This window comes from Sesamum indicum, linkage group LG5 (assembly GCF_026168435.1).
Source record: "Sesamum indicum cultivar Baizhima isolate 11 linkage group LG5, ASM2616843v1, whole genome shotgun sequence".
Taxonomy (NCBI): Eukaryota; Viridiplantae; Streptophyta; class Magnoliopsida; order Lamiales; family Pedaliaceae; genus Sesamum; species Sesamum indicum.
The window spans coordinates 18009747-18032516 of record NC_142661.1 but is presented as its reverse complement, the minus strand read 5'-3'; the positions used below and the strand labels follow the sequence as shown (position 1 = coordinate 18032516).

General features: G+C 30.5%; 2 protein-coding genes and 1 pseudogene across 2 annotated transcripts; 1 reads left to right on the top strand and 2 right to left on the bottom strand.

The window, feature by feature from the left end:
* Window positions 1-740: 740 nt before the first annotated feature.
* On the bottom strand, window positions 741-2604 carry LOC105161791 (scarecrow-like protein 32 pseudogene; annotated as a pseudogene).
* A 9305-nt stretch (window positions 2605-11909) lies between these two features.
* LOC105161790 (transcription factor bHLH35) lies at window positions 11910-15124 on the top strand. The gene is made up of 5 exons (XM_011079604.3): window positions 11910-12048; window positions 12131-12293; window positions 12465-12719; window positions 13464-13634; window positions 14874-15124. Exons 1-5 carry the CDS (start codon window positions 11975-11977, stop codon window positions 14961-14963), a joined length of 753 nt encoding a protein of 250 aa, XP_011077906.1. The 5' UTR covers window positions 11910-11974; the 3' UTR covers window positions 14964-15124.
* Window positions 15125-18449: 3325 nt separating this feature from the next.
* LOC105161664 (protein CHLOROPLAST IMPORT APPARATUS 2) lies at window positions 18450-21715 on the bottom strand. The gene is made up of 3 exons (XM_011079436.3): window positions 19904-21715; window positions 19356-19511; window positions 18450-18691 (listed from the first exon to the last, which is right to left on the bottom strand). The coding sequence occupies exons 1-3, from the start codon at window positions 20945-20947 to the stop codon at window positions 18638-18640; spliced, it is 1254 nt and encodes a 417-aa protein (XP_011077738.1). The 5' UTR covers window positions 20948-21715; the 3' UTR covers window positions 18450-18637.
* Between the last annotated feature and the right edge of the window lie 1055 nt (window positions 21716-22770).

Here is a 22770-nt window from a genome sequence, read left to right as displayed (position 1 = left end):
TATAATTTCAATAGTCGAACAACTCATACTTGGAAAAGAAAGAACAATGAACACTCATGCCTTTATGATTCTTTTGTCAAATTCTCAGGGGAAATACTAATTCATATTTTTTGCTCGATTTAAATTAATTATATAATAAATACGATATATTTGCAATGTAATTAGTATATAGTTCAAAAAAAGTGACAAATTACATAGAAAGTATTGTATCATGCCGCTCTTTGATTGATTGGGTCGGTCAAACATGATTTCACAACAAGAAAATAGTTCAAGAGCTACGAAAAAATTCGATGCTAAAATTAGCGTCGAGCTAATTTGTAAGTAAAATTTTCGTTGTTAAATATTAACAAGAAAATTCTTATATTAAAAATATAATTTATCAGCAAGAATTTTACTTACTAATTAACTCGATGCTATTCTTTTTTTTTTTTTTTTCATTCCTATCAAGTTATTTTCTTGTAATGTTTGGGTAAGAATTTTCCAATTCTCAGACGATTGACATTAAATAATGGCGCCTTCTTCGCACAACCTAAAATACGTTACACATGAATGACTACGACTTTTCAGGAATGTTTGATTAAGTGTAGTGTACTAAGATGTCCTTATCTTCCATGTTTGTTATCATCAATTTACCATATCAACATGGATTGATTGGCAAGTAGTCATGAGCTTTAGCAATATTCCAGCTAGCTATAGATGGTTAAGCACTATGGAACTAAGAGTTGGAAAGCGAAATTGGATGCACAAAAAAGACAAGATTCTCGTCATATAATATTCTTTATGGCTTTGATGATCATGTTACAATTGTTAGAAAAGCTCATCTGCAACAAAGGGCCTTTTATCCTCCTTTGTCACAATTCTGCATTTTGCATCCGTCCAAACGCAGCACGGGATCGAAAAAGGAAACGTAGTCTGCTCTGAATTTCATATAAACTACTAATCAAATTCTGCATTACGAATCTATCGTACGTCCAACTGTATCCGAATTTAATTTCATCGTCGTCTTTTGATTTGATTCTCCTCTATGATCGTCTGAGACAGTCAGATGTGGTCAGTTCGTGAGATAGAATTTTCCCAACAGTATGCGGGACCCACGCTGTGGCGTAGACTGAATTATGGCCTTTCCATGTAAGAATCAGTGTGTTGTCCTCGTCTTTCTTCATCCCCCATCCACTTGCATGTTCATCTAACAGCGTTTTAACCTCCTTAATAGTCTCTTCGCAAAATGGGACACTTAGGAAACCCTTGTTCCCCATGCGTTGAGACAACTTAGTAAAGGACTCTAACCTCTCTATCCTTTGAATGCCCTCAAATCCGATAATGTTCTCAATCTTGTGGCCAATATCAGCTTCGTACTCTATCCTCTGAGGGCTGTTTTTGGGCAAGAATGTCTCGAGTGCATCGAAAGGGATCCACATGTAGTTAAAGCAAGAGGTGATTCTTGATTCAAGTCCGGTCATTGCACCCAGATCACAGTCCTCATCGACCACGGTCACGATACGAGGACTTAGGTTTTTTACCATGTCGAGGAAAGAATCCCGGCAAGAAATTAGATTGCTAGAAGTAGAACTGCACGTTGGCTCATCGGGCAGATATCGTAGCCAGTTTTGGCAGTTTACTACAAGCGCCTCGTCAACCTTAAGATTGAGTTGGGAAGAGTTCAGTTGTCTTAGTAGCAAATCATAGTGAAGAATATCAGAAGAGGATTCTTGGGGTATTCCAACTTCAACTATGTTAAATTCAAAAGGGACGTCTCTATACTTAGCGAAATTCGTCAAACGATGACCGATTTCTTCAATGGATGCGTTGAGCAAAGGTGGGACTTTTGGCCTCCATGAAAGAACAGATATTCTCAGCATTGGAGGGCCTTCAGGCCCTTTTGCTAATGCATCTATGAGAGTTGGCCATTGCATGCAGTGAGTGATGCTAAAATCCAAGATGTGAATTCTTGGAAACCCTTGAATTGCCTTGAGAATGGTACCATTTGATGCACAGAATCCAAACCTATGCCAAGGGATTAGGTCTACGTACCCGGCTAGCTCCGTCACAGACATCAGTGTTCTGTGGAAGGCTGGACCACCTCCGGCTGCACCTCCGGTGGCCGTGTTGAAATTCACAGGGGTTGGACAAACCCTAGAAGCCCTTGAAACGAGAGCCCTAAGGAAGTATGAGGCTAGCCTTTGGTTGGGATCACCGACGAAAGAGGCAACGTTGTTGAGGACCCACATTACTTGTTGAGCCAACGTAACGTTGTTGGTCTCAAGGGCACTCGCACAGTGAAGTAATAGCTTCTCTATGCATGCTCCGTCGAGGGTGCTAAGGCATCCTGTCAATGCACCTGAGGTAGAACTTTGTGTGGTTGCCAAATGGTTAGGGTCTTGTAACGGAATGGACTGTGAGTTTCCTCTTAATTCTGCTTTCATAGTAGTTTCTTTCTTTTTCAGGGGATAAAATGAAGATATATATAGGTCAAAGAATTAGGGTTTCTAAGTTTTGCTTGTATGCAAATGGGAGATTATTGGGAGATCTCAAACATTAACAGGAGAGGAGAAGAGGGCATAATTGTCCCTTTCTTTGCCAGATCTAGAATATGTGTCTGAAAGAAAGCAAGACAATGAAGGGAAAGAGGAGGTCCACTCTTGACTAGGGTTTATATATATAGACACCAAGAAAAGGATATCTTTGTGAATGATTAAGATAACATGAGCCAAAACAAGGGAGTGTGTTTAAAGAGCCATAAACTGGTAAGAAACTTGCATTGGTGACAAGAGTCCCAAGAATTTCCACTTATCCATTGTAATTATTTTATTGACTAGATAAAGAATATATCAAATGCTTTTGTTAATTTTCCTCATTTTAGGACTACATATGTATGATATGTCTTGTCATGCATCCATTTGGTTGAAACGATACCATTTCTTTACCTATTCTATAAAAAACCCTGAATTCAAAGCGAGAGGAACAATTATTGAAAGACGGGTTGGATACAACATTTTTAATACCGATTGAAATCGAATGAAACGTTAAACGACATGAGTAAAGAAAGCAAAGTCTCCAATCTGCCCTACCGGACATCACATGAGTAAGAAATAGGGACTAAATCTAACCGTCTCGCTGTCTTTTACTTTCTTCCCCAAGGTAAATCAAGCAAACTACATCATCTTAAAGGGGAATCTCATTATACTATATAAGAATTATTTTTTAAAAAAATAAAAGACTACAAATATAGGATAACCAATCAAACAACTACAAACTTTTAGCTCGATATATCATTGTTATTTGACCCCTTTCATTAACAACTAACGGAAATTTCTTGGATTCCATTGGCGTTTACGTTAGGCCAAATTATTCAACTTTTAAGTTGAAAGAAAGATTCATTACTTGACCTGCTTTGGCTTATCCTCCATGTACATACAAGCTTCTTTCACTTAATTATATGTAAACAAGTGAATTTGGGATTGATTAGAATATTTGGTTAAGGAACAAAAGGTATTGAAAACGTTAAGAAGCTGCCCCTATTGCCGGCCGCCTCATTGTCGGATTTGTCTGGTGGAATAATTAGGACAAATCTTTGTGTTTTGTTTATGTAATTATGCTTTAGCATATTTGTGTAGGAGTGGTGATTGATGGCTAACCGTACATTCCCATCTTTGTTGCGCTTCACGTTGCTTTTCAAGGTCATAGGATTAATGCCAAGAGAAAAGACAAGTGGGCTTCTTGCATTTTCATTATTTTTTTAATGGTAAATTATAATTATCTCCAATAAATCTTGACATAATTATAAATATTTTCTATATTTGAAAAAATATAAACATCCACCTAAAATAAAAAATAATTATGTAGTCTCTAAACGGTAACATGAAAATTGCTATTGTATCTTTACTGAAATTTTTATTTGTTCAAAAAAATATTTGGAAAAATGTAAAAAAAAACAAAGTATGGGGTGGAATATAATAAATAATCCATAGAGAATATTAGTTCATAGATTCTAAAAAGTATATAAAATTATATTTTATAATTCAAAATGTTATTTTGAACAATTCACCACAAAATTAAATGAAAGCCCGACGGGGACTAATGGAATGTGTTTGTTAGAATGTGTTTCTTATAATTTCTCTACCAACGAGAAGATATTTTATAAGTATATCAAATTTTAGAAGATATGGCTGTAATTTACCTTTTTTTTCTCAAACAAAAGAACTAAAAACAAATTATTAATTTATTTAGCCCTTTTCGTTTTCTCTCCCCCCCTCTCTCTCTCTCTCCCTCTCTCTCTCTCGTTATGCTTGCTCTAGATCAGTATTTATTACCAGTAACAAACAGTACTGTTTCCTTAATTTGGATTTTAATGGTTGGCCAAAATTAAGGAATAGGAAGTAAGGACAACAGTAAGACTACTTCGATACGGCTAATAGTGTGAAATGAATATTTTATTCTAAATTATTGTGTTTTTTTAATTCTATTAAATATAGACACATTATATATATAAATTTTTTAAATAATTAAAATAAATAACATAATATTTATATGCATAATATATATATATATATATGTTAAATAGAATAAATATGTAATAGAAGCTAACACAGAAAATTTAGCCATTTACGATGTGTTGGTAACTTTTGGACACGTCCAACTTAATAATATTTCACAAGTATACTTTCAATAAAATCTAGAAAATAAACTTTTTCAGACTAACTGAACAATAGGATTCCTTATACATTTAATCAGATTCATTTTTTTATTTTTCTGGATAAGTTTTTTCCTCTCAAATATATATGTTCTACTCACTGCAACAACAGTCAACATACAATATTAATGACAAATTATTAAATAACACTTTCAAAATTATCACTAAAAATATGTATTAATTAATAATAAATGATCTTATCATTATATAATCATTAATAATAAAAACTATTATTTTAAATAATAAGTGATACAACTATTGACACCGGAAAGTCAATATATATGGATCGCTAATTGTCTTTAATCTGACAATTAACAACTTTTTATCAATAATTCTTATTAATAACAATTGCAAAAATTCTTGTCACCATAGTATGTAATTATTTAAATTGTCATTTAATATTTTTTTGCTAGTTTTCTTTATTTTTATTTTTTTTTCCTAATGTCTTTTCCTGCAATATCAAAATCCACTCATAGCGGTAAATACAATGCCATAATTCATATGAAATGTGTTTCTCATAATATTTTCACCAATATTTTGTGAATGTGTTACAAATTATATAATTACAAATATTTATATTTGATGTAGTTTGCGACTCGATCAGTGTCTTATTGCACAAGTTATATTATCCAATCTTACTCCATATGAATCATATGATTTTATCCTAAAATGCATCTCGTTGCAAAAAAAAAATGATGTAGAATTATAAATTGCTCAAACATAAGTCTGCAATCAATTTGTTTGAAGCTTAGCTACATCAATATTGCATACTTATTATATACATTTGTAATATATATTAGTGTGTGTGGTACACTAAAATATATGTGTACAGGTAATTAAATTCTAAAAAGATTAGTTGTTTGATTTTAAAGATTAACTTTTTATCTAAAAAATTCACTTAGTTTTTTTAGTAATGTCCAAACAATATTTTCTAAAAAAATATATATTTCAATTGAATAAATCAAAATAAATATTTCAAAGAATAAATTATTAAGAGAAGAGAAAGAGATTTGGAAGTTGGAGGAATAGAGAAGATAGAAAAAGAATCCAAGTTAAGAAAAAAACATATAAAGAAATAACGAAAAAATAATAGACCAATATAATACCGAATAATTACTTATTAATTCATATTAAAGTATCTGATTTATCACAATTACGCATCATTATAATTTGTATGCACGTGGTATTCGTGTCCTTACATCATAGACCAGACTCCAATTGCATACAATAATCAATACGACCAAATTACGCACTAGAAAAAAAATGATTATTGATTATAATTTTAATAGTTATGGACTAAAAATTATGGTAAATAGTTTTTATTGGTCATAGTTAAATAAAAACCAATGCAAAAACATAGATTTACCACCAAAAAATAGTTATTTCTCATGGTTAAGACCATTGCAAAGATATTTGCCATGGCTTTTAGCCATGACAAATGTTTTACCCGCTCTTGTAGAGGGCCGTGGTCAATAACTATTTACTATGACTATTTTATTTTTAACCATGACAATTAGTCGTAATTAAATATTGTATTTTTTGTAGTGACGTAATCTTATATGTCTCCACGCACTAATAAATATAAAGAGGTATATTTTTATCCTTATAAAGATAGTTTGATCGAAATATTTTATCTAACCTACAGTAAGCACTACAAGAAATATAACATTTAACTATGACTAATTGTAATGATTAATAATGAATAGCCATAACAAATAATTATTGACGATGCCGTAAAAGGGTTGTTGGTCATGGTTTTTGCAATTGTGACTAAAACATGTCACCATGGCAAATATTTTTATCATGACTCTTAGTTGTAACAAGTATTTCTTATATGGTGGAAAAATTAGTTTTTGCATCTAGTTTTAGTCATAGCCATTAATATTGTAGCGAATAGTATTTTTTTCAGTAAAGTCCATAATAAGTCGATCGATAGATAAATATGACATTTCATTCAATTTTTTTATCAATATCAGCAATTATGAATTTTAAACAACGGAGGGATTTATGTATTGAATGAAAATAAACGTCAAGAATACTAGATATAAATTTTTAAATAATAAAAAAATATTATATCATTACAGCAAACCTAAAAAAATAATAGTGTAATTATTCCTTTATAAAATTATACTTCATTGTATGCACATCGGTATCCTTGCATCATAGACAAAACTCTAGTCAGAACCGTACAATTATCAATACGACGAAAAGAATTTATGATGCTAATGAAGCTTGCTTCATAATCGATAAGTGGAGGCTTCACAACTAAGAAGTCGTGGGGTTTGAGTTCTATAAATATAATTATATACTTTTCATAGTATTTGAATTTGAATGTAATAGATGATAATAATGAATCGACTGTTATTTACAAAAAAAATAAAAAGATTTATGATGAAATAAAATTTTGGGCCTTCTAATTAGAAGTTTTAGGACAATTAAGGCCCAAAACGGAATCTGTGTTTCCAATGGGCTTCTGTGGGTTGCACTATTCTTTCTAATGGTCATAATAAAAATAATATATATAAAACAAAATAGAGCCTTAAATTTATAAAATATGTTTACTATATTCTACAAACAAATTAAATAGAAAAGTGACCTCTGTAAGATTACTCTATAATTCTTTTGAAAAAAAAAAAAGCAAATAGAAGCTAGTTCCAGTACCTTATTACATTATAAAATTTTATTCATTAAATAAATATTATTGAATACTTAACGTGAGTCTAAATGTTTCATTGGCATATAATACTGTAAGAAATAATGCTAATAGCAATGATATATATATTTTTAAAAATAATAAAATTTGTTACTAATTTAGATTAATTAATAATGAATTTGATGAGAAGTTTACTTGCTAATTAGCTCTATGTTGATTTTAGCATCAATTTTTTTTATAGTTTTAAGCTATTTTTTTGTAGTGCAATTAAATATTGGGCTAATTACACCCTCATGTTTGATGTAATTACATGTAGACCCCCTGTGGTTTGAGAAAATATATCTAGCACCCATGAGATTTGCTTCCGTCTAACAAATTAGTCAATCGATTAGTCAACATTCACTAAATTTGCTTATATTAACAAAAAAATTTAATAAAAATGACATATACCCTCGATTGACTTATTACTACCTTATTGTAGGTTAAATAAAAATTTGTTCGCATTAAACAATTCTTATAACGGCTCATATGTATTAACGCATGAAGTATGACGGTAATTTGATCACAAAACAAAAAAAAAAATATATTTGACCTACAATAAGACAATAATAAGTCAATTGGGGGTAAGTATAGATTTTTTTTTTTTTGATTTTTTGTTAATATCAGCAAATTTGTTGAATTTTGACTAACGAAGGGAGTAATTTGTTAGACGGAAGCAAATCTCAAGGGTGCTAGATGTAATTTTTTAAAAGTTATTTGACATGCAATAAATCATTAATAAGTTAATCAAGGGTAAATATCAATTTTTATTCAATTTTTTTGTTTATGTCAGCAAATTCAGCGAATTTTACTAATGGGAGGACTTATTTGTTAGATAACAGCAGATCTTAGAGGTGTTAGATGTAATTTTTCAAACTACATGAAATTTACGTATAATTACATTAAATTTTAAGAAAAGAGAGTCTAACTTATTTCAAACGACACGTGACAATTAAATTAATTAATGTGGTTTGCCGAAATATCAATTAATGAAATAAAAATAAAAGAATTAGAATTTATCTTACGCCAGCTTTGAGATGACCAGTTTTGTCTCGTGACCTTGAGATCAACAATCATTAGCATAAAAACTATAGCTTGTGATTTTTTGCTATCATTAAAAAAATATAATTTTTTGGTATAATCAACACCGATAAAAGTACAATATTCACTATTAATAAATAAATATTGGTAACACGATATTAAATAATATTTTTAAAATTATTATAAAATAATATAGGTTGAGTGATAATAATTTAATCTTATTATTATATATTTACTAGTAATATAAAATTATCACTATAAAAAATTAATAACATTTTTGTAGCGATAATATAAATATTTTTTTTAGTTACCTTCAAACGATAATATAAATATTGTAACAATAAGTTATTATTATCAATAAATTGTCACTCTGCGTACGTGTTTCAGTAATTGTGTCAAGTGACACTTTTAAAGCATAATATTGTCACTAATTCTTTTTGAATGTAAATTTTATAAAATAATTATCACTGTAAAAACTTTAAAATCTATTATTATGACAAAAATTGTGAATAAATTGATACAATTAGTGATATTATTAAAATTGTCACTAAATTCTTTTATCACTAATTTTTCATTTTTTTAATTTTTTTGTAGTGATTGGGATAGATACTAATTAATCATAATTGCATAATTTTTTTAAACTATATTTTTACAAGTAATATCAAAATATTAATTATAATTGAAATTCATAATAAAATTTTGACAATAGCTAGATAAATTTAAAAAATTATAAATTAACCATGATCAATATTTAAAATTTTTATATTTATTTATCTGAGTGGGATAAATATTATATTATGAATTTAACATTTAGAGTGTATGAAATATTTTTGTATTTAGTATAGCCCATGAACATATCAATTATTGAGGAAATAATTATGTGTCCCTTAATGTCCCTTCTTTTAATAATATAGTAATAAATTAATAATGCGGATGAGTGGCAGTAACACGTGCAGCCAATAATTGTACACCTCTTTCTAATCACCATTAATTAGAGTCCCACAATTAAACTAATTAAGTCCGGTTCCCATTAGCCGACTTATGAATAGATCAAACCCATTTGTTATTGTTTCTATTTTTATTTTCAGTTTTCAGCATATTTAATGAAATAAAAATATATTTTAATTGTGTTTTTTTTAAATAGTAGGTATTGGTTAGATTTAGTATATTCGATATTATTGATTAAAATATGAATATTATAATGATATTTGATAAGAATGATTGTAATTAATTTATTTTAATTAATAATAATTTATCACTCTTATTTCAAAAAAATAAAGATAATAGTCTATTTTTTCTTTTCTTTTTTTTTTTGGTGCAATCTGCTAAGCACGAGATGTTAGGCGTTTGTTAAAATCGATATTTCACGTCTCTAGAATAATATTAAAATATGTCTGAGTGGGTTGCGTAAATGTAACTTGCATGTGACCAAATACCAATTATTTTATTTATCTACATTCTAAAGTCTTAAGCCATCACAAAAACATGACCAATTCATATATTATATAGAAATCAAAACTTTGTACATACTCAAAATCTTTGGCAATTTTTATCTATTTAATTTAGTCATGAGAAAAATTCGGACATGTGAAAAGTTCCTCATTAGAATATTGTAAGATTCGAGCAATTTAATCGCACAAGTGATAAGTAGCAATGGTATTTTTGCCCAATTAAGGTGATAATTACATGTATTAATATGCATCAATATACTAATATACTAAAAATAATTGATCTCACATAAAATGAGATAAATATCCACACATTTGATGAGACTTAAAAAATTATGACCTCAAATTTAACCACGAAACTAAGACATCATGGTATAAGTCGTACTAGAATTGCACAATTGTCCAGTTGGTGATCTTAGCATGATCGCTCCTTGCGAATCACGGTTGACCCAATAATTAAACCAATGACCCATACTAACCTATTTAATTTTTTCGTTCGATTAACAATCTAAATTTCAAAACATTGAATTTAGGTATGATCAAACTTAATCTGAATTAAAAATTTTCCATGCAAACTTAAAATAATGACCTATTTTTATAGGCACGGGCTGTGTAATTCGCAGGTACTGCTCAAAAGACCCAAAGTACCGCTAAAGTGAAAATATGAAATATCATTAAATAATGAGAAAGGTAGAAGGTACTAACCAAACATATGAAGACAGACACAGAGTATCGTCCAACGGTGAGAAAAATACGAGATAGTGCCCAAAAAACACAAAGTGTCGATACGAAGTACTACTCTAAAGATGCGAAGTAACGTTGAAATAAAGATGTGAAGTATTGACAAAAAGTGAAAAGATACGAGGTGCTAAGTACCACTAAAAAAGATACGAAATGTTGATTAAGGATAAAAATATTGATGGTTGAAACTTCTACCATACACTAATTAAATCTATTTAAATTAATTGGATAACGAATATACCCAATTTATAATTTAATGGGCAATAGTAGTTTAAATTATTCACCAAACCCAGGACTGTAAGAAGTAATATGTTATATGTACCGTACGTATTGATCAATTTATTATTTTAAATAATTATTTACAAATAAATTGTGAATAAAGGAAATCACAATGTATGTACATACATTCTGAATCACCAGAAAATCTGATCAATAATTTGAGGGAGAAAAACGTATTTACAGTTAGATTAGGGTCTTAATGAGCATCTTTAATTATAAAGAGTGTAATTATTGAATTCAGTACAAACTCAGGTTGTCTCCGACCCTTCGCCCTACAATTTCTTTTAATAAATTGCTTTTCTTTTAAACAAACATAGCATCAAACTCCAAAGATTATTATTTACGACACGTGGAAGATAATGATTAGGATACATCACATCCACATTCTCAGAGGCTATGTTTAATTATATAAACACTTTACACATTTAATGAAATTATTGATATACCCTTTTAGGGATATAAAGTAATGTACCTTAAGAAATATTTGTATACGTCAGTAAACAATCGATGTACTTACAACCTCAAGGCATCTAAACTTTTTTTTGTGTCAACTTATCATCTTAACTTTATGAATTATATACTTTGTCATTTATAACTATTTTTCAATCAAGTTTTTTGTCGAAAAAAATCATATGCAGTGCACAGGTAATATTTATGAGTTGTGTGATGTGATATTTTTCATATATGCACAATATGTGATATTTCATGATAAGATGTGGCAAAGTGCAATTTTCACAAAATTGAAATGATAAATTAATACAAAAAAAAATCGATAAAAAAATATAAAAAATAGATATAATTCGAATAATAAAATATAACTTACCCTATACATAAACGAGGGATGAATAGACGGCCAGGATCATCCGGAGAAAGTTAGGCAACCAACTACAGTGTCCTCCATTTCTTTGGAAAAAGAGAATCCACAATACCCCACGTGATATTATAAAGTGACACTATATATATGCCCCAACCCCACCTTTGTAAGCTTGCCAAAACAAGAAATTCTCAACTTCTTCTTCACACTCCCACGAAAAGCATTCTTAAACCCCCCCCCCCCCCCCCAAATCTACACAGACGGCAGTCATGGAGAACATTGATTATGAGTACGCAAACTACTGGGAAACCAATATGTTCCTTCAAACTGAGGAATTCGACGGGTGCGTTCTGATCTGTGTGTATTATCTCTGTGCAAGTTTTTTGAACTTTCGAGGCATTGACTTTGTTTATTTGGTTTTGTAGTTTCTTCGACGAAGCCCTATCTGCATATTATGACTCGAGCTCGCCAGACGGGGCGAACTCGGCGTCGTTGGCGTCGAAGAACATAGTCTCGGAGAGGAATAGGAGGAAGAAGCTCAACCAGAGGTTGTATGCACTAAGATCAGTTGTTCCCAACATTACAAAGGTATATTATGGTCCCCCATTGTAATAAGACAAATAATATAATACAATGTAATATTATAATCGCCACTTGGAATTATATAGTACAGTAGTTCATTAATTAGTTGAAGTGGAATTGGTATAATTTAATCCTGATCAATAATTTGATGATGTTGGGAAATCGCAATTGATGTAGATGGACAAGGCATCAATTATCAGAGATGCAATTGAGTACATCAAATCACTCCAGAATGAGGAGAGGAGAATTCATGATGAGATTTCAGAATTGGAATCAGGGATGTCACTGTCACCAAACAGTGGGAAATTGGAGATTGATGAAGAGGGTCATACAGTGTTTTTGTCTAAGCCTAAGAGAACAAGAATGGACCATTCTTGTGATTCTGCTGCCTCAACATTGTTCATCATGCCTTCTCCTGTTGAAGTTCTTGAGGTGGGTTTTTCCTATTTTCTTTTCTTTTTCAAGGAGCCCATGATCTTCTGTCATATAAGTCATTAAAAAAAAAAACAAAAATCTCTTACTTGCTATGTTTTTTGAAAATTTGTACCGGTACGATTAAAGCGGACAAGATTTTGGTCCTGTAACTTATGAAGAGTACTTTTAATTATGACAAAATTGATTTTCGTAATTAAATCTTATAACTTCAAAATTTTGACAATTTTTAACTTTTTTTTAACCAAATTAACCAAAAAAATACTAAAATTATCGATTGCGAAAATCGATTCGTATAGTACAAAAAAATACCACCCCACTCTAAGTTACAAAAGGAAAATTATAATTTTTCATAGAAACAAACAAAACTCGTATAATGGCCTCCAGAGTCTACAAAGGCCCAGTGCAGGGTACATTTTTCAAAGTTATTTTTAAAAACGAGCCCATATGCTTTTTTAGATCAAATAATTGAATGTCGTACTTGGAATCATCATATATAATTAAAATCGAGGTTACCTTCCTTCTAAATTATTGAACGTGTTACTGTCTAACATTAAATAAAAATAATATAATATATCGTATTAGATGGAGGCAGTCAAAGACATTAATGAAGAAAAAAAAACATGAATATTAGATGACCATGATTGGTTGTTGAACTTTACTGTATTACATGACTTTTTAATTTTTTAATAAAATGGCGAATTATTAGGTTGTGATGATCATATATATATTAATAATTTGCAGTTAAGAGTATCGAAGATGGGAGAGAAGACATTAGTGGTGAGCTTGGAATGCAGTAAAAGAAGAGACACAATGATAAAGTTGTGTGAAGCCTTTGAATCTTTGAAGCTCAAAATCATTACTTGCAGCATCAATGCTTTGCCCGGAAGGCTTTTGAAGACTGTATTCCTTGAGGTATTTATACCCTCTCCTCTCTTTCACTTCTCCTTTATCTTTAGTACAGAAAAATAAAATTAAATTATTGGGCTTTCGATTTAAATACGTTAATAAAAACTCGTTTGAGTTTTTCTTTTTATCGTAACATACCAAACTTAGAATAATATTTTTTATCCTATAAGCTTTTGAGCTCAACGATTCAATTCGTGCAAATATAATAAAATGTAGGGCAAATTACATTAATAGCCCCTCATATTAGATCAAAATATACAAGCACCCCTTATTTTTATAAAATTATGAGTATACCCCTGTTCAGGATTAAACTTACACAAATACCCCTTGAAAAAAATTAAACTAACACCCTCTAGGAGTGTAGCTGTAATTTTGCAAAAGATAGGGGTTCTTTGTGCATTTTTTCCTAATTTTAAGGGGTGTCTATAGTTTATCCTAAAATAAATATATTTAAAACAAAAATCAAATTACTCAAGATCAATTCATATCTAATTTAATTAAACCTCGCTTGAACTCGAATGGAGCAATAGTCAAAGCCAAAATTTTCAAATTAAATAGTAATTTAAATAAATTTGAACAATAATGTGTTTGACTCGACTAAACACTATGTCGTCTGAATGTAGTATTAAAAGAAATATGTTATTTCAAAGAATTTTATATTTTAATAGTCTCCGGTTATTAAAATTACAATTATAGCCCACAATTATTGGAGTTATGCTGGGTTTAATGTGTCCAAAAAATTTTATTTTTTTATTAGTGGGGGAGGGTCCATCAATTGGACCACAAGTAATAGACCTCCTCTTTTTTTTTTTAAATTATATGATATGATGATGATTCTAAATAGATGTATAATTTAATAAAGCTTTTTTTTTTTTAAATATACATTTTAATAAAGCTGATAAGTAGTAATCTTTTTTATTTATCTAATCAATAATTGGTAAAATATTCTAGATGGTCTATAGAAATTATCATTAGTAGGCAAAAGTCATTTCAAGTACACTATATACTCAGTGGTGAAATTTTATTACAAACATGTAATGAATTACATTGCAGTAACGGCCCCTCAAAGGGTGTATATGTAGTTTTGTAATTAATATGAAGTGTCTGTATAATTAAACCTAACATTAAACTGCATTCTGTAAATAGGGTTTGTGTTGTTTATATAAATGTGTATGTCTTTATTTAGTCTTTTAATTAATTTCTTAAATTATATTATAAAAGTTTAATTATGTCTGAATTTTTCAGGGAGATGAGGAGGAGCAGGATACCTTGAGAGTAAAGATAGAAGCTGCTATAGCTGCACTGAATGATCCAGACAGTCCTATGAGCTACTGACTAAATTAGATTTCACATTTTCCATTTTTTTTAGGTTTATAATAATGGGTTCTGTATTTTTTATTAGTAATTTTCTCTTTTTATTGTTATCGTGGTTAGTCTGTAGTTTTACCTATTTTCTGAATAAATCCGTAAATAAATATCATGTTTAATTCCTTTTATTTTTTCACCTATTAATTGTTTTTTATTTTTAAATTTTTCTTGTCTTTTACTCCCTCCTCTATAGGTAGAATTTAACGATTTTTTCTTGAGTGAATTTGAATATTTAATTATGAAAAAATGAATTATCGTCTAATTGATTTTACAAGAATTTGTTTTGATATAATTGCTTCCGTAAAATTATGGTTGGCCAAGAATTCTGAATATTACTTTTATAAAATGCAGATTATTGCATTTGCACAATTCAAAAGTGATTGTTCTTTATATTACACTAGAAGAAATATGATTTTTCACTACGATCAATTATTATTATTAAAAAAAAAATTATTCCTTAACTAGTATTAGTTGTTGTTTCTGCGAGTGAGATCAAAATAGTAACCATAATTAACACTATAGTAAATATTTTGGTCACAAATATGAATTTTATTCGACCATGATTAATCACAATTTTTAAACAGTGGTTATTTATAGCGTAGCATAAAATTAATATTTTTTTGTGCGTGTGTTGCGAAACGCGTTTAAGAGTATGATTAACCAATAAGTAATTTAAAGCTTAAGTTGCCCAAAACCCTAATTATAACCATAGTTAAAATTTGGAAATGATTGCTTGAGAATTCTGCCAAACACATCGGAATATAATTTAATTGATAAATTAAATTTCTTGATATGAATTTTAGTCCAACTAATATATGATTACTCTATTTTAATAAAAAAAAATTTCACATCAGTAACAAATGGAAATTAGCCTGCGTATGACTCGTTTTCTTCTTACCAACGACAACCCTAGAGAAAAGACATGTTATAGGCTCGAATCTTACACAACAATTTCAACGCCCTAGGCTTATAATATGACAAAAATATACTAAAAGAACCTGCCCAAATTAATTCGATTGGCCAATAACTTAAAACAATTTTAATTAAGATAGAAACTTTCTGAGAAAGGGTACAATTCATAGCCAAAAAACAAAAAAATTGTGAGTCTCAACGGGCCTTAGCTTAACCTCAACCTAATATTCAACAGTCTCAAGGGCTCAGTCAAGTGAGGGATTAGCAATGGTTGAAGGATATACTAAGCGGTTAAAAAAAAAAAAAAGATCGTACTAAGCAGAAATATTTCATCCCACAAAGCAGTATTTGTGCACTGAACAATATCAGAGAAATATTCGTATGTAAAAGATCACACACAGTGAAATAAGCTCAGAATAAAAGAATATCATATCTTCAGAAATAAACACTAAGCAATGATCACAAAAATTGCAAAAATCAAGAAGTTATTTCGCTGAGAAATGAAAACGATTTTACCGATCATAAAAAAAAGAGAGCCTGACTTTGGTACCACTGTTGGGTGAAAATTCCATTAGTGAGCCCAAATAACAAATGACCCTTCTCTGACACAGTGTCCTCTCTATGCATAAACCACTTGTGGTGGCTTGGGCTCACTAATGGGATTTTCACCCAACAAATAAGAACAAGGCCCATAATTACTTTTTACCAACATATAATTACTTTTTACCAATATATAGGGTTGAAAGTTTTTGAATTTTGATGGATTGTGGGGTCCATTACTTAGAAATATATGAATGAATCATTAAACAAAAAATGCAGATGATCTTTCTAAATCTCGTGGATAGGGAAATTCAGTTTTATTTTATTATTTTGACTTTCCTTTTTATTTATTAATTGGGTAAACCAGTTGCAGAAAGAGGTTAAAATTCTTCTTCTTTTACTACTTATTATTATTATTATTAGATAAGCAGCTTTGAATTGAAATTCAATTTTTATTTCGTTAAATTGTGGAATAAAGTATAGATTATGTTTGTGATATTTTAGGATTATGAGGAGGAGAAAGAGATTTTAAGATTAAAGATAGAAGCCGCCGTAGCTGCAATTTAACATTAGATTCCTCATCTCCATCCTATAACTAATCATTAGTAATTAACCATATCTGTCCCATGTACTCCAATTTCTATTATATATATAATGTGTATATATAAAATAAAAGGGTTAAATATAATTTATCCTGTGTTAATAGAAATGAATAATTTAACCCTTGTAAAAAATAAAACAATAATTTACCCCCTTGTTTGTCAGAAATAGAGCAATTTACACACGACGCATTTCGTGAATTATGCAGGCCTTTTTTTTATTTTTTTAATTTAAAATTTAAAATAATATTTATATCTTTATTTATTCACTGATGGATCTTGATGAATCTACAATTCAAATTTAACTAATAAATCAACAGTGTAAATTTTATTTATTCAAAACAACTATTTAAATTTAAAATTATAAATTATATAATTAAATTTGTATTTATTAAATTTATACTTTGATAATAAAAATCATTTATATGTGTATTTATATATACAATATATATATATATATATAGAGAGAGAGAGAGAGAGGGTGGATCTGGGCGCGGGGAATGGGGGAGGAGAAAGGAGGAAATGGGAGGAGGAAGGGGAGGGGGCGGCGGCAGGCCAAGGAAGAAGAAAGGGAAAAATATATACTATATAACTAAACATATAATATTTAATATATTAAATATTATTTTTATAACATTAATATATTAAATTAAATATATATAATAATATTTTTATTGGTAAAAACTATATCCAGATGCACATGAGGCGCGTGTAATGCACCGCTTGACCTAGGAGATATTTTGCTCTATTCCAGATAACACAAGGGGATAAATTGCTGTTTTATTTTTTACAGGGAGCAAGTTGCTCATTTTTCTTAACACAGGGAAGTAAATTGCATTTCCCTAAAATAAAATGTAATATAAAGTGTTCAGATACGACACTAGAAGAAATGACTTTTTATTAAGATTAATTACTATGGTTGAAAGTAAAAAATTTGTAGTAAATTCAAATTAATCACAGTTAACAATAGCTACTAACAATTGTTTCTACAAGTAAAGCCAGAATATTTTCTACAGTTTAAAATGGTGGCAAGCATTTTGGCCATCGATATAACTATAAAACGTTGATTAATCATAATCAAAATTTAAAATTTTGCATTGATTTAGTCTGATTGTGGTAGATATATTGATTTACTGCAGTTTTTAAACTGTGGTGCACTATAATATAGGGAATAGTCAATTTTTTTTATAGTGCGAAATGGATCAAAATATTGAAATTTGAAGAACCAAAAAATGTTTCTTAGTCAGACATTAATATATAAAATTATTATATTTCAGGTATATATTTAAACAAATCCGGGAATATAAGAGTCAGAATTCTTATCTAAATCTGATTTGGCCGAATTCAGACCAATTATACAATAAATATAATTTACTTATCGCGTATAAAAAAGACAACATGGTAAAAGTTAACTACAAAACTAGGTTCAAGAAAAAATCCAGAGAATTCTACAGATATATATAGAGAGATTGTTTGAAGTCTGTTGTAGTTCCTACTCTAACATTTCTTGGAACAACTCCATATCCACTGTAAGAGAAGTAAACCTAATAACAACAAACGAAAACAGTGAAGATTGGAAAACCTGAACAATCAGCCTGAGGCCCCATCCTTGGACGAAGAAGTTGCTGCTCTTGCAACGTTTCCCTGAAACATCATTAATAAAAGCTAAAGTCAAAATTCGTCAGACGATGAAGATCTTATTCATATCGTAAAATTTAGGTCCAAGTCTTGACCGTCATGACATAGTATCCTTATATGCATAGTTCATTTTTCACGTTTTTAATTATATTATAAATAAGAATAAAAATATATAAATCAACACATCACATTTATACTAATATAAAAAGGAAAGACCCTCCAATCTCACAAACAACGGTTAACGACAACACTAGACATTTTTTTTGTGAAGCCAAAAATGCCCTTTAACCAATAAAATATAAAAGATTAGTTATTACATGCACATTGGAACTGCGTGCCTCAACAGTTAGTTTTTGAAAGAAAAAATAATGATAATAAAACCAATCACAATTAAAAGAATTAGTGCGGTGGTGTCACAAACTGATGCTCACGAGTGAGGAGTGTCTTTTTTTTTAAAAAAAAGTAGTATAAGTTATCCAATAAAAAATTTAAGAATTATTGAATGTATATGTAATGATGTGTCATAAATAAATAATAAAAACTATAATTTATTATCCAACAACCCCTTTTAAGTAATAAATGACATAATCATGTTATAATCATTCACCAACGACTACTGACTGTTGTACAAAAATAAAAAGAAAAAGAAAAAAGGAGTGAGGAATAGTACCTTGGTTCTGGGCCGTCGATTGGCGTTGACTTCTTTGACTTGGTACCCGATTTTCTTGGAGGAGACACGTGTCCGCGGCTTTTCCTTACAGCGTGGCACAGTAGTCCCTCTCTCTCCTCTGTTCTCCGGGAACAGGTCTATCTGCGCCAACCTCGCCTGCGCCAACCAATCATGTCACAACTAAGCAATCACCAAAACGACATTGTATTTGTTGGACATTCCGAAGCCCCTTTGGTTGTAACAAAATGGCATTCCTACTAACCTTATATTCTTACTAACATGTCAAGACAACAATTAATATTTACAAATCAAAATACTACTTTGGTGATTTAAAATTTGAAGAGCCTAATTCAACCGGCTTAATTTAATTCGATCAGCGTTGCATCTCGTATTATACTTCACATTACACTCTGTATGTTCATGTAACGTGTATAGAATCTTTCATGTAATGCAGATTGGATACACCTGGCACGCACAAGGTACGATACAATATGAATTTGCAATAAAAAATCCAAACTGTTCCCTTGACGGGAGTCGAGATGACATACTTGGACATCGTTTCCGGCAGATTCTGCCCCTGGAGCATCGCTGTAAAACGGAGAACCCTTGTCGGACCATGAGTTCATAACGTTGTCGTAGTTCAGTTTTAGGAGCAATCCTGCGTTTGGCTGAGGAATGGACTCATCACTAGAAGCTGTACTAGCTGACTGCTCTTTGTTTGGTTTAGTACTGGGAAATGACTCTTGTCTGGCAGATTCTGAGCTCTTCTTTTCCACATTTTTCTTCTTCTTGTTCACAGGAATTTTGGCCAATTTTTGAGTGATATGGCCTACATTTACACTAGGAAACCTCCACCAATCATCGCCCTTATCGACGTTTCTCATTGCCCTCAACTCCCTTCTAATTCCATGTCCAAGATCAAATCCTAGGCCTACTGGATAACCATAAGAACAAGTGTTTGTATGCGTACTACTATAACTATAACTATAACTACTGGAATCGTTCATTGGCCCGTTTTCCATGCTCAACTTTCCCATAATGCTATCAATTCCCTCTTCAATCTCCTCATCAAGAATCGATTCTGCATCAAAATCCTCTTCATACTCATCACAAACATCCAAGAAACTGCCCTGTGAATTGATCTCCCCTGGACTTTGGCATGATTTCTCAAACGGATTCGACCCCTTCGGCTCAATATGGGAATTGGGCCTTTCTAGTATTGGTGGGTAGTGTAACAAATACTCTGAGTTATCAATCACTGGGAAAGGCATAAACACGTCTGAGGGCTCAAATAAAAATGGAGTCTTGGAATTGTGTGATTTTGTGAATTTGCAAGGCTTTGTGAGGTGTTTGGTGGGGAATAGCTTGGGATAAGCTGTGGAGAGAATGGCTGCTGCTTCATTGTATGTCTGATTAGGCCGTTTTCGTGGGGTTCGGGCTTTTCTCGTGGAGATTGTAAGAGGGGAATTGCTGGATTCAGAGAGAGTTGAAGATGGTGATGATGAATTTGAAGTCCAAGAAGTTGTGGGGGATTTGAATATGTCAAGTTCTAATCTGTATGCTCTCCCACCTCCACTCAAACAGGAAGACATTGATATAAGTACTATAACAGGAAGCTACAAACAGAGTGAAAATTGTGAAAGATGCAAAGCTCAATTTCAAGAAAGTTTGGACAAGAACTGAAAATCAGCAGCTGATTGGATTCAAGAAAGGGGCAAAAATGTGTAAGAGCCCTAAACCCTGAAAAGTACTTTACTCAGTATAAACTCCAAATCTTGGGGCTAAAAGGTTGAAAAACCCCCAGAAAAAGCAGAAACTATCAAGACTGGCTACTTTAGAGCAAGAAGGAAAAAAGGAAGACTACCTTGAAATCATCGAAACATGAAAGAAAGTTCCTTTCTTGCATGAAAAAGCTTAACATATTCCCCCCAAAGACAAAAATCCCAGAAAAAAGGGCAAGAATTTCCACCACAATTTCTGCTGCAAGAAAGGGCAAAATTGCAGTAAACCGTGAAAAGAAATGCTAAAAGCAGAGCATTTTCCACTTTATCTTCTCTTTTCCAATTTATATAACCTAAACCCAGAAAACCTAAGGTGTAATGAAATGGGATTTTTCTTGAGACAAGTAAGAAATATCTAAAATCATAGTAAATGGGATTCACGGGAGGCGGCAGATAAGCGGTTGGGATTAGCCGGTGAATTCTGTACATATAGCAAACAGTGAATACGTACACATATAGACACACACATACTTCAATCTTTCTCTCACTAAGTTTTCTCTCTCCAGATTGGATGGAGGGTGAGGGTGTGGAGATGAGAACAGAGGAAGAGACGAGTGCAGTTGTTTGGAATTGGTGGGTCAAATTCTTCTCTCTTTGTACTTTCCGCAGTATAAACTAATTATGTAAATATATTCATTTATTTTTTACTGAATACCCCCTATATTTTATTTAATTATGTTTTTTCCCTTTCTTGATTTTAATTTTTAATTAATGCCCTTTGACATTTGTATAAATACATATTTAATTATCATTATTCGCCCACATACTTTGTGCGTGGGCCTTTATTTATTGTTATTTTAGTGTCAGACTGTTTCAACCTTCTTCTCTTCTTCCAATGTTACCAATGTAGTTAGTAAAATATGGTATGAATAATTTACGGGGTATTATACATATATATATATATATATATTATTTATTTTATTATTTAAAAATATAGTTATAAAATTACGATGATAACGAGTATACGTACACTTTACATGTGCGTATATACTATATTTAATAGTAAAAAGTACAAAAAAAAACAACAAAATATATTATCTTTTTATAGATAGCAGCAAATTTAATCTAAAAATAAAACATAATCAGGATTAAATCAATTATATTTATATAGAAGTTGGAAATTTGAAACTCTTAAAGGCTTTGTTGGCATATTGATTTGAATTTTATCTAAGTTCTCAGCAGTTATTTTGAAAAGTTCCAATCACATTTTTATGGCGAATAAATGGAACGTTCCAAAGAATCGTATTTTCGTCCGTATAATTCAAATTGAAACCTCAAACATCATCTCTTTTTTTGTACGTACGTATTTTATACACGTAAGAAACACGTTTAACCAATAGAGGTGTTGATTTAAATTTTAGGATAAATTACAGTATGCTGCCTTAATATTCGATATAATTACAAATATTTTTTATTATTTGAAAAATTATTTATTCTCCACTGATATATGATGAAATTGTGCAATTTTTTTACGGTGTTTGAAAATATCCACTTTACCTTTTCCTAATTGAAAATTTGTAAAAAAAAAAAGTTGGCAAGGTGGAATTTTTTCATGCCCTTCTAGTCTAAAAAAAATTAAAAGATTTTAAAAAATAAGTAAATTGTATCATAATTCACAAAGAGATTTGAGTCAG